The 13,007-nt window shown below is 36.3% G+C and overlaps 2 protein-coding genes across 4 annotated transcripts; one reads left to right on the forward strand and one right to left on the reverse strand.

Moving 5' to 3' along the window:
• The first annotated feature begins 2,142 nt into the window (after positions 1 to 2,142).
• LOC103443048 (putative MO25-like protein At5g47540) lies at positions 2,143 to 5,221 on the forward strand. The gene is made up of 11 exons (XM_008381835.3): positions 2,143 to 2,412; positions 2,649 to 2,810; positions 2,899 to 3,017; positions 3,107 to 3,184; positions 3,284 to 3,377; positions 3,465 to 3,524; positions 3,729 to 3,797; positions 3,926 to 4,024; positions 4,248 to 4,292; positions 4,429 to 4,531; positions 4,630 to 5,221. The coding sequence occupies exons 1-11, from the start codon at positions 2,275 to 2,277 to the stop codon at positions 4,755 to 4,757; spliced, it is 1,095 nt and encodes a 364-aa protein (XP_008380057.1). The 5' UTR covers positions 2,143 to 2,274; the 3' UTR covers positions 4,758 to 5,221.
• A 650-nt stretch (positions 5,222 to 5,871) lies between these two features.
• On the reverse strand, positions 5,872 to 11,743 carry LOC103442967 (heterogeneous nuclear ribonucleoprotein 1-like). Of its 3 annotated transcripts, XR_530424.4 has the most exons (6): positions 11,241 to 11,682; positions 10,989 to 11,109; positions 10,451 to 10,677; positions 8,876 to 10,085; positions 7,537 to 7,600; positions 5,872 to 6,460 (listed from the first exon to the last, which is right to left on the reverse strand). XR_530424.4 is itself a non-coding variant. In XM_008381747.4 (5 exons), exons 3-5 carry the CDS (start codon positions 10,670 to 10,672, stop codon positions 6,447 to 6,449), a joined length of 1,446 nt encoding a protein of 481 aa, XP_008379969.2. In that variant the 5' UTR covers positions 10,673 to 10,677; positions 10,989 to 11,109; positions 11,241 to 11,743; the 3' UTR covers positions 5,872 to 6,446. The 3 variants fall into 3 exon arrangements, 2 of the variants coding, with proteins under 2 accessions (XP_008379969.2, XP_028963848.1); XM_008381747.4 differs by lacking the exon at positions 7,537 to 7,600 and having other exon boundaries at positions 11,241 to 11,743; XM_029108015.2 differs by lacking the exons at positions 7,537 to 7,600; positions 10,989 to 11,109 and having other exon boundaries at positions 11,241 to 11,472.
• Between the last annotated feature and the right edge of the window lie 1,264 nt (positions 11,744 to 13,007).

Genomic DNA, 13,007 nt, shown 5'->3' on the forward strand with positions numbered 1-13,007 from the left:
TTTTTTTGTCTTAAAAGTATTTGTATTTTTTAAGGAGTAATACGTGTTTCAAAAGAAATTGTATTTTTTTAGAAGAGTAATTTTAAAAATATTTTGATCAAAAATATTTTCACTTATTTTAAAAACATTTTTAAACGAATTTTTAGAGCCAAATCTTAGGACCCAAAATAACAAATGAAGTCAAATGGTGCGTTTTATAATAAGAAATGAAATACAGTGAAAATAAAAATAAAAATTTTGGATTCAAAATTTAAGAAAATACTATCATGATGAAATTTTACATCTTTAGAGGAAAATTGGGTAAACAATAGTTTCACACGCCTGAGGAATTTTACTCATATTCGCTTTTATGGGACTATAAACAAGAGTCTAGCCAAACTGAGATCGTAATGTTTAAATTTGACTTGTTTAATTTATTTTTCAAGCTCAAATTAGATTGTTTTTGTAACATCCCACATCGTCCAGGAGAGTGATAATTAAATGTATATTCTCATCCCTACCTAGCACGAGACTTTTTGGAAGCTCACTGGCTTCGGGTTCCGTTGGAACTCCGAAGTTAAGCAAGAAGGTGGCCAGAGCACTCCCATGATGGGTGACCCACTGGGAAGTTGCTCGTGAGTTCCCAAAAACAAAACCGTGAAGGCGTGGTCGGGGCCCAAAACGGACAATATCGTGCTACGGTGGTGGAGCGGGTCCGGGAAGTGGTCCGCCCCTGGCCGGGATATGACAATTTAGTATCAGAGCCTAACCCTAGCCGTGGTGTCCCGACGTCCTCCCAAAGCGGACAATATCGTGCTACGGTGGTGGAGCGGGTTCGGGAAGTGATCCAGCTTGGGCCGAGATGTGACAATTGGTATCAAAGCCTAACCCTAGTGGTGGTGTGCCGACGAGGACGTCGGGCCCCTAAAGGGGGTGGATTGTAACATCTCACATCGCCCAGAGGAGTGATCCTTAAATGTATATTATCATCCCTACCTAGCACGATGCCTTTTCGGAGTTCACTGGCTTCGGGTTCTGTCAGAACTTCGAAGTTAAGCGAGAAGGTGGCCAGAGCACTTCCATGATGGGTGACCCACTGGGAAGTTGCTCGTGAGTTCTCAAAAACAAAACCGTGAGGGCGTGGTCGGGGCCCAAAGCGGACAATATCGTGCTACGGTGGTGGAGCGAGCCCGGGAAGTGATCCGCCCCGGGCCGGGATGTGACAGTTTTACTTTCAATTGTTATACGAGTCTATCTTTAGAAACAAAATAAGACAACATAATATCAATCTCCATCTTAATAAGAAAAAAACAAACCGAAGATGGTCAATCTAAACTTAGAGATAAAGTATTAAACATAATTCATCAAAAACAAAATTTCAAACATAACTTCCTATTCCAAGCAAACTTTTTGAATAGAATCTAGTTCGAGTTGTCTCATAAAAAGTTGCGGCTACTCACGGTTTACCACTCAAACGTACGAATGTGAGAGCTTGTTTCTTATACAGTCAAACCTAGACTTGACTTGTTTCTTTCATGAGCTGAGCTTCAATGAGCCAAACACAAATCGAACCTTAAGTAAACTCAAGTATTTCATGCCGATTTACAACCTTAGGGTTCGACTCAAACCATCTGCAAGTCGGACTAGATTTGTCGACAAATTAAGGCAAATAACTCTAACTAGGGTTTCGAGACCAGTTCATGAAAGTTAGGGTTTGTCCAAAGAAAAGACCATCGTCGCACTCTATGTTATGTGCTAGGTAATCTTGTGTCTACAAGAACTTAACACAAAACCTAAAACGACAACAATGTGTAAAACATTCTTAATTATTGTGTAACTTAAAAATTTAAGCTAAAAACATACCGATACAGCGAAAAAACAAATGCTCGTCTAATTTTATCTTCTTCTTATCCTTTTTGCCCTTGCATTCTAAGCCTGTATTTACTATTTTCTGGTTGTAGTAGTTGTAAATCCAACCTACATCTAGCTTTCTGTCCCTCTAGAACCTTAATCCTCTGGCAGCACATATATCCTTCCAAGAAAATTGGCCCCTACTCTCATTTAGATTCCACGTGTCACGAATTGATTAGCAAGTTTATCCCCTTTATCAACGGTTCCTATATTTATAGATTCCAACAACTCTTTGTTGTCCCAAAAAAACCGGTATGGATTGTAGATTCTAAAATTTTCAATCTCTTCTCTTTCTTCCTGCCTTCCTCTTAAACCCTAACTGAAGTCGAATTCCAAATGTAAAGTAAGAAAAGTAGGCGTGGTTTGAATGAAGAGTCTATTGTAATGGCGAAAAAGTTGACAATCAAAGGTCTTTTTAAGCCTAAGGCGAGAACGCCGATAGAGCTTGTAAAGCACATGCGTGAGCTTCTAATATTCGTTGATCAAAATAATGATGTGCGCGAGCAAAAACGCAAAGAAAAGGTTTGCATTTTTCATTTGTATTGTAGATTTGTTTATGGAGCATGATTGTTTGATTGTTTTTTCTTTTTGGGTTTTGAAAAATTGAACCCTACGACGCAGAATTATTTTGCAATGCACTTAGACATGGAATTTAAATTTTTTTGGGTTGTGTAGCTTAATAAGCTTATAGAGTGAGTATGGTTTTGAAATTAATGAAATTGTTAGGTTAATGACATTTTGTTTGGACTTTGTGATAGATGGAAGAATTGACAAAAGCAATATTGGAGATAAGAACTGTTGTATATGGAGATGATGATTCAGAACCAAATAAAGATTCTTGTGCACAACTAACACAAGAGTTTTTTAGGGAGAACACTTTCAGGCTCCTCATTGTTTGTCTTTCAAAGCTCAACTTGGGGGTAAGCGATAATTACATGAGTTTATATGCCCTATTGCATTATTTAAGCATGTTACATTTGCGTTAATATTTGAGTACATGTGTTGTAGGATCGTAAAAACGCTACCCATGTCATTGCAAATTTACAAAGGCAAAAGGTTCAGTCGCGTTCGATCGCGTTAGAGTACTTGGAGAATAATATTGATATTATGGACATTCTGATAAAAGGGTAAGAATGTACCAGTAATGAAGTTCAAAAATGTATATGTCCATTACTGGAGTTAATCGTAATGAACCGTTTGTTTTGGTTTGGTTTAGCTATGAAGACAGTGGTGATATTGCTCTATCTTATGGTGCAATTTCAAGGGAATGCATTCGTCATCAGAATATTGCAAGGTAACGTTTTGTTTTGTAATTAATTGAGTGTCAAAACCTATCTTTTTAAATGAGCTTGTATATTATATAATGAATCATTATTGTTGGTTAATGTCACAGGTATGTCCTCGAATCAGACCACATGAAGAAGTTTTTTTACTACATTCAAACTCCAAATTTCGACATAGCGTCGGATGCTGCGGCTACTTTCAAGGTTTGGTCAACTTCAAACACTTAACAGATTTTATCGAATGATCATTTCACTAGCTTGATCATTAACTCTTTGTCATACTTTGAATAGGAGCTCATGACTAGGCACAAATCAACTGTTGCTGAATTCCTTTCTGAAAACTATGAGTGGGTAAGGATTCATAATCTTCATGAAAAAAAATTCTGGTTGTTTGGAAGTTGGCAACTATTTAGATGCTTTTAGCAATTTGGGCAGTCAGCAAATATCAGATAATAATTACTTAAATTTCCATATCTATCATGTTTTACTTTTTGCAGACTATAAGTTTCAATATTTGAATTCTTAATTTATCTTTTTCTGTGATTTTGATTACAGTTTTTCCAAGAGTACAATTCCCAGTTGTTGGAGTCTCCCAATTATATCACCAAACGCCAGGCCATCAAGGTATTACAATTTACAGATTATTTTTCAGTTGATTTTCTTGCATACCATTCAATTTGTTTCTCTATGTTATTTTCGTCTTGAGAACCATAATTGTTATTATTGACATGCATCTTGAAATTTTGTTTCAGTTGTTAGGAGATATGTTATTGGATCGCTCAAACTCCGATGTGATGGTTCGATATGTGTGCTCTCTGGATAACATGATAATCCTAATGAACCTTCTCAGGGTATAGAATCCCTCCCTCTTCCTCACACGAGAACTTGTCGTATAACCAGAAATATACACAGTGATATAGCAGAATTTCTCCTCTATTTACACGCAGACGCACGTCATGTTCGTGCAAAGTACAAACACATGCACCTGTATCATGCATGGCCATCTCTACATATATTATATAGCACTTATTTAATTCCTTTACGTGTTTTTGTTTATAAATCACATTTTTGCAGGATCCAAAGAAGACAATCAAGTTAGAAACCTTTCAGGTCTTCAAGGTTTGTCCCGAATACCAACTTTTAACCTTTTAGTGCAATAAAGATAGAACTATTATTAGCACTCAAAAAATCTAATTTTTCACTTCTCACAAGTGTATTTAAAGTGCGATTAATTTCTTGTTTTTGTTAATGACAGTTATTTGTTGCAAACCAAAATAAGCCTCCTGAGATTGTTAATGTACTTGTCACAAATAGAACCAAGCTTCTTCGTTTCTTTAACGACTTCACCATTGAGAAAGGTAGGGTTTCTTTGTTTCGATTCAAAATTTACTCCTTGTCGTTCGTCTTTCTCCTTCGAACTCATTTTTAATAAAATCAAACTACAATTTATATGCAGATGATGAGCAGTTTGAAGCAAACAAAGCTCAAGTTATCAACGAGATTTCTGTTCTTGAACTCAAACCGTGCAATCCCAAGATGTCATCACTCTTCAGCTTTAGAACCAACTGTGAGGTTCGATGCTAAAATTGTACGGTTGAGCTATAAGCCTATAAGCCTTGTTTCAAAACTCGATTTGAAAAGAAAAACTGAATTTCACTATCACTGATCAATTAAAGTTTTGTTTCCATATACCACCTACAGCTTAACTCCGTCTATTGTTCCGTTCAAAATGTTGCACTTGACCTTTTTTCAAAGATATTTTGATGTGCATTAAAATATCTTTAACATATTTTTTTGAAGGGTCATGGAAATTCAATATTTTGAACGAAAAAATAAACAGAATTAATCTTAGATGCTACGTTGTATTAAAACTTTAATTAAGATGGTGGATGTGAGTCAAATTTTCTCTTCCCGAAGTAATCTGCAAATTGAGCCCATAATTTCATATTGTATTAGTATTCAATATAATTGAGTGTAAACAGAAGATGTAGCCCAATGTTGGACCTATCTTCTTTGAAATTCTAATAAAAATATATATTTGTTCTCAATTTTGCATGAGAATTTTAATAAGCTGCATTTATTCCCTTCTTTCTTCTTCAAATATGTTAAACTATTGTTTCTATGTGATATTTGCAAATTAATATAACAACTCGTTTAATATTTTAGTTTCAATTACAAATTAAAAGACTTTTATAAGTTCATATAATACTTTAAAGATTTTGCCTCCTTTTTACTTAGAATTCGAATTTGCACCATCCTTACCAGGTAATGAGCATTACCACTCATTCTAAATGTGACATGTGTCATTGGCTCTTAACTAATTTTATTTTTACATGTAACAAAATAATTAAATAATTAAATAATTAAATAACAATTACTTCCCAATGTGTTGCCCTCAAATCTTGAGATTTTTTTTTTCTGTATTAAAAAATAATAGAAGACCAAATAATCCTTAGCTTTTCCTCCCCAATTTTGAAGTCCTTCCTACTTTTATCAAACTTCGGAAGTTCAATAACAAAAAGAAAAAGAGGTTAACCACAACCACCGGTAACGGCCATTGCCGCCACTTGCGCCACGGCCACAGCAGCGGCCATGGCTGCATCATAATTTCCTTTTAACCATAGTTTTTTTAATTCCAAAATCTTATGAAGAGGTAAAATAAAAAGGATTTCAAAAGGGTAAAAATACAACATAAAAAGATCAGGATATGCGATTACTTATTGATGGGGGTCCCTAGATGGGTAAACCCTTAAAATGTTTCACACTAATAGTAAATCAACATTAATCTCAGCTCAGGTACAATAAAAACAAACCAAATGATTGGGAAAAAAAGAAGAAGAAGAAGCATTCCCTGACCAGAACCCACAACTTGGCCAGAAGATTTTACAGATAAAATTCTAAGAGGGAAAAAAATATATATCAGTTTCTCTCTTTTTTTTCTTTCCTTTTCTCTCTTTTTCTTTTGGGTATCACCGCCTCACCGGAGATGCATGATACACTTCTGACTATATCCCGCAATCTGATTTTACATCTCACTCATAGACCAAAACAAAACCGAAAAACCCTAAAATTGGTAACTCAAAACTCAATGCATTAACACAAAATCCATTTTTAGCTTCTAACTCTAACTTCTTTAAAACAGCCACTCCCAGTTAGCTCTTACTAACCAAATCTCTCTTACTGAGATATATAAACGGCGGTGGTGTGCAAAATTCACAGTTCACCTGCTTCATTATCTTCACCTACAATGTCGTGATATCAGACATGACGATCCTAGGCAGCAATTCCTGAAAAACAATAGGAACGGAACTTGTAAGGGTCGGCAGCAACACCCTTTCAGTTATATACAAACGTGCATGCACACACACTTTAAGTTGAACATAATAATATCAATGGCTCTGACTTCCAACAAAACTAAGCTATTAAAATAAAGATATTTGCAGTCCAACACACAAATTGCGAACCACTAGCCATAAGCCAACTCATGGGTACACAGCCAAAGAAATATTGAGTAAAACAGTATCCTAAGCAATACAAAATATCACTAACTTAGAACGGGCGCCCATACAAGAGATTAAGCTACGTAATTATAACAAAATGCTTTATCTTTTAGAACTGTTGCAAGATTCCAGCAAACAAGCAATATGCAGCCATCATAATCTAAGCTGTTAATTGTTCACTGATGGAAACACTGCACAACTAATCTGACCTCAAATCTGAAGAGACGAGGATCAAGAAATGATACTTTCAATGATAGCCTAATCTCTGTCCTTATTTATCTCTCCATTGTTACTTTGATACACACTCCTAATTGCAGCAGTTGAACGTCCATGAGACAGCATACTTTTTAGCCCAACTACATCTTCCCTCTCCATTTCATGCCCTGATTAGTGATTTTATTACTTACGTAATAATAAGCCAGACCCATACTTTGATTTGTTTCATGCCATAAATAAACTTGAAACTGACAGATGGAGTTTAAAGGTTAGGTACAGGGGTAATCGCTGCCATTTGGTGAGGAAACACACATAGGCAAGAGAGAAATAGAGAGAGCCTAGACACATTTTAACCATAGGCTGAGCTGAATTTGTATTTTATAGACTCAACAATCTTCATCGTAGAATCATTTAGATTTCTAGATTTCTCATTTTCTTCCTTAAGGGTAAAAGATAATACTCAAAGCATCATATTACAGTATACTAATCTGCAAGGACCTTGTAGCTCAAGTAGCATTTATCCCAACACCTTAGGTCTTGAGTTTAATTCTCCCTCCCTAAGTAACGCTTGTATAGAAACAATAAACTTACACACCATTGAGTATACTTATTGTGTGCCAAAGGTGTAGGAAAAAGAAAGCTCATACTTTAATATGCATGCCTTCAAGCTCAAGTTATGAACATCAAAGCCACTTTACTAGTGAAGATAACCTACAACGAAGAAGGAAAAGAAGCAACTTTATTTTGTCAATGGCACAGATGCTGGATCTCAGTAAAGACAAGGTGAACAAGTCCTTACAACAACAGATATTTTCAACCATTAAGGGCTAGAGATTTCAAAATAGAGAGATAAGCAGTGCAGCGGATAAAAGGGGAAAACACAATTTTATACATATTTCTCATACAAAAGAAAAACAAATATTTGTGATCCAAAAACACACACGCCTACAGAGAAAAAAGAAAGAACTTGAAAATCTGGTGAAAAAACAGGGGAAAAAAAAACAAATAAACTCAATGTATTGGAATGAGACTAAGAGAGCAACATCCTCAAAAATATTCATATGCCTTTCATTCCAGCACATACGAGTCATTGAGGTAAGATGCATAATCTTCCTACCACATGCAAAAGGGAGCATAAGATAGATGTACAAGAACACAGGAGATCACATAATGCCTTATCAAGTATCAAAGCCATGTCAGAATATAAGATATTGTCAACTGTCTCCATGCCCCTGCACACTCCACAATCAATAATCATTTGGGACCATCATCCCCTTAATTACTAAGACGTTGATAATCATATTAGTTATCAAAAGTCACTGACCAGCTACAACCTCCACCAACACAAACAAAATCCAAATAAACTTAATTGACCGATACAACAAAATTGAAAACCTTTTCCATTAATAGTCCATCCCATATTTTCCCCATTCCTTTAGTAAACTTGCCAAAAATCCTAACAAACCCAGGACTCCACAGCAATACACTTCATGACCATTATGTATAATCCTAATAAGGCAACTAAACAGAATTGAGTGTAAAACAAGCTAGAGGAATTGTGATGAGTCCAACCTAAGTCTACTGAACTGCTGACTAGACAGTCACCTAAATCAACTGCACTATACATCAGAAGCTGCAGCGCCGTTTCTCTCTTGGATGGTATGCTAAACTAAATATAATCCAATACTACAGTAATCAGCTCGATGGAACATCAGCTAGAGAAAAAATAGATTTCATGAACCTATTGCTTGAATGCAAAAATTCGAATCAGTTAAATATTGTGGATCAACTGCAGCATAGCCAGCCAAATAAGCAAGCTCAATAAGGTAGTGAGTTGTATGTTAGCAATATAAACTTATCCAAATTTGTATGGACCCATGCGAATTACTAGAAAAAAGAAAGTTCCCTATATTTCTATAAAAAAGAAACTAAAGAGAAAAACAAAAAAGATGAAAATATAATTTACGTCAGATATTGATCCCGTACCTGTATTTGGCTGTCTCTTATTAACACTATAACCACCAACATAACCAGGAGAACTTTTAGCTGATACATCAGAGCCTGCACCGCCAAGCCCATAACCAAAGGGACCAGGTCCATCTCGATCGGAATTTGATGAACGCCAAGTAGGATCTCCATATACTGAACCGCTACTGTAAAAGTCAGTGAAGGTCCCATCAAAACCACCATTTGATGCAGCAAATGAAGATGTAGGGGCCACACTTGCACCACTGTTTCTTCCATACCCTCCAGTTCCCAGATTGTAACTGTTATCCCCAACTCCATAACCAAGATTCCTGCTATTGTTAGAAACATTATTTCCTCCGACTTGAGCTGACATTGCTGAAGAAGGCCAATTATTTCCAGTATTTCCAAACGTACTTCCTCCAATGGTCCCACTTCCTGATCCGATGTAAGAATTGGCATTTGTGGAGTTTGTTCCATAATTAAGACCACCGTCATTCCCATTCCCATTCTCCCACAAGTTCCGAGTGACTGAGCTGAAAAACGAAGATGTGTTTCCTCCATTACCGCCATCATACCCAATGGGGCTGCTAAACCTATTTGAATTATTGATATAATAAGGACTCAAACCCCGCCCATAGCTCATAGTACTATTAAAATTTGCATTTCCACTAAATCCTGGACTCAACCCTGGCTCATAATTCATACCAATTCCATAACCAGAACCATATGGAGGAAATCCACTTCGACCACCTGCAACTGAACTGAATCTACCAAGGCCATAGCCTCCAACTGTACTTGGATTATACCCCTGAGTGTAGCCACTAAGGAAGCTACTGACCCTACTGAGACCATAGTTGTATCCTGCAAGAGGGCTGCGACTGGGACCAGGTGATAACTCTTTCGGAACTGCTCGCTTTACCTCAACCATTTTCCCGTTCAGTTCATGAAATGTCTTAAGCAAAACCCTGTCCACTGCCTCCTCTGAATCATAAGTGATGAATCCAAAGCCTCTCGGCCTCTGGGTGTTGTGATCATACATCACCACAACATCCGTGATTGTTCCAAACTGTTCAAAGTACTTCTTAAAGTCACTCTCCGTGACAGTGGATGCTAAACCTCCAACAAAAATCTTTCTTGTGCGACCTGGACCTGGAGAACCCTGGATGCTGCCACTGCTTCTACCCAAAATATTCTGGTCATCCCTGGGAACAGCCTTTTTCGCTTCAACCTGAGAATAGAGAATGCAAGGGTTAAAATCAAGATCAAATTATATAAGCACCTGGATTAATTTAACAGAGTATAAGAAGTGAAGAGCAAAGTAATGCATCAACTAAAATGATCGCTGGAGAAAAATAAAATAATGACAACCGTGATTTACTCTAGCTCAATTTGAAATTTAGCTTAACACAGAACCATAGGAAATGAATTTGTGCAGAAACATTCGCAGACTCCTAACTGTAACAAGGAAATGAATTTGCTTCGCCATTTCTGCTATCCAAAAAGAAAGCACAATGATGCTTGGTCATTGTGTAAACATTAAAGTGCAACTGAAGGACAAAACTACATTCATCAAAAACAAATTATTTTGATTACCATCCTTCCATCGATGTTGTGCTTCTCCATTATGACACTGTCCGCCACAGCTGGGTCAGAAAAAACTACAAAACCAAAACCACGAGCACGGCCTGTGGTCCGATCCTTCATTATCACTGCTTCTACCACCTCCCCGAAACTGCTGAAATACTCTTTTAGCCGCTCCTCATTTGTATCCCAAGATATGCCGCCGATAAACAACTTACCACTATCGGATTGCATTTTCACTGCAGGCCACAAGCACGTCATCAATTAAGCTTCACAAATCAAACCCAACCCAAGGAAAAATGTAAACGTCAAATCAAAATCTCAATCCCAACCCGATAAAGATGGAGCATTTTACAATGGATCCGATAGAATTCTACAATATAAGTAGACCGATTCCAAAAAACAAAATGCACACAATCACCAATCCAATCCAATCCAATCCAACATCAACACCGGCAGCTCAAAGTCTATATTTTTTTTTTTTATCAATCCACCTAACTAGAACCAAATGCAGAAAATAGATAACCAACCAAACTAGAAAGAATAGTACCTTATTTTTTAAATATTAAGAACACAGATTGTAGTCCGATTCAAAAACAAGTGTTCCTGGATTTAATTTAGAAGCATCCGATCCTTCACCGATCAAATACAGGACCCAGAATTATGCACACCTACCAGAAGAAGAAAGAAGAAAAAAAAAACATAAACCAGAGAGAAATCAGAAAAATCACCAGGATCCGAACCCAAAACAAATTCAGAAAAAGCAAAAAAAAAAAAACCCAAATCAGATTTCCCCCCATACCGGCAGATTAACGAAAACCCAGATGCCAAATCGCGCAGAAAATTAAGATCTGAGAGGAGGCACTGTAAGAATAAGAACAGAGGGCATGTTCAACCTCCTCCCCATATACGCCCCCTCCAATCCTTTTGTTTGTTCTTTCGATGGTGATTAACCAATGCAAATTCAGTTACCAAACAGATGAGTATTACGAGATTAAAAAATGTGTCTTTCCAGAGAGAGAAGGAGAGGTTTGTGAGAGAGAAAGGGAGGGCATTGAAGGTCTCGGAAGAATATATAGCCACTGCGGAAAATGGGAAGCTCAAGATTTTCAGTTTTTCTCTTTTTTTTTCTATTATATTATCTTTTACAGGCTTTTTTTTTATTTTACGAACAATTTGATTCGAAAATTCATAGAAATGCAAAAAAAAAAAAAAAAATCTAGAAGAAAAAAAAATTGGAGAAATTAGTCATGGAAATATATGGTTTTCTCTGCTGTCATAAAATGGGAAGGATTACGTTACCATGTCGTTCCCGTCGCCGTTCATTCCTTTTATGGTTTTATCTGGCCCAATGTCATTCCTTTTATAGTATTGACAAAAACGGTGCCGTTTAGGAAATTTGAAACCACACTAAAGCCTGCCCCCAACACCATTCTAGGAGGCCACAAGCCCTTTGATTTTGAGGACCTTTTTTTACCTAATACAAGATATTAGAGAGGGATAACTGAAGGAAGTAGAATATTTTTAACCAACTGAGTTATAATTTTTTTTATTTGAGTTTTTTTATTCTTGATTATTTTGTTTGCCCAGACAACGCACCTGAATTTGGGACTTTGTTTTGATTTGATGTATGAACTTCCTATCAAGTTTCAAGCATCTTAATCTTTGAAAACGTATTTCGTTAGCTCAACTTTTTGTCTATTCAAGCAGAGAAAGCTCACACAATAATAGTGGAAAATTTGACGCTTGGAAGATAATTGGCATGCTTTAGAAAACTAAGAAGCTCTTAACCAAATTGAAAGTCAACGAGACTAATTGAGAGAAGGTTGTTGTGGCGGATGATGGAATTATTGCATGACCAAATTTAACCATGGAAGCAGTGCAATTGGGAATGTACCATTGTTAGGGTAGCAGTGGATCGGTTGCGAAGAGGGATGAGGGGTGGCTAACCCTAAAGATCATTAGACGACGAGGTTGGCAAGTTCTTTTTTGTCTGAGCTTATGGAGCGTGAAACGAAATTACAGTGGAGATGGTTGGAGTTTTGATGGCATTTGATATTTATATCACTCACCTTCAAATTCATCAAAATCCTTCACTCATTAAAATCCTAACAAATCTATGGCATTTTATACTTATATTTGGATGTATTGTTTAAAACCCTAATCAACTACCTCTGGATTTGGATGTATTCTTTAAAATCCTCTTAAATTCAAATTTGACTATACTATGATTTCAAAATCTTTTAAAATCATCTTTTTAATTCATAACTGACTATATATTAATTTTAAAGTCTATTAAAATTCCATCAAATCCTAATTTGACTACACCCTTTATATATTTTTCTTTTGAATACTATGCATTAAAATAACTTGATGCAAACATTAAAATATAATGAAAATATTTAAAAAGAGGGAGTGAGCAACATGGAGTTGGTGAGTGAGTAGCATCATTCATAAAATGTAAAATTTAAAACGACTTGGCATGTTCCAAAGCCAAATGTTGACTTTTCATTGAAAGAAAAGGTACTACAAAACCCAAATATTAAATTAGAAATAATCAAACAAAAAT

This window comes from Malus domestica, chromosome 09 (genome assembly GCF_042453785.1).
Source record: "Malus domestica chromosome 09, GDT2T_hap1".
Classification (NCBI taxonomy): Eukaryota; Viridiplantae; Streptophyta; class Magnoliopsida; order Rosales; family Rosaceae; genus Malus; species Malus domestica.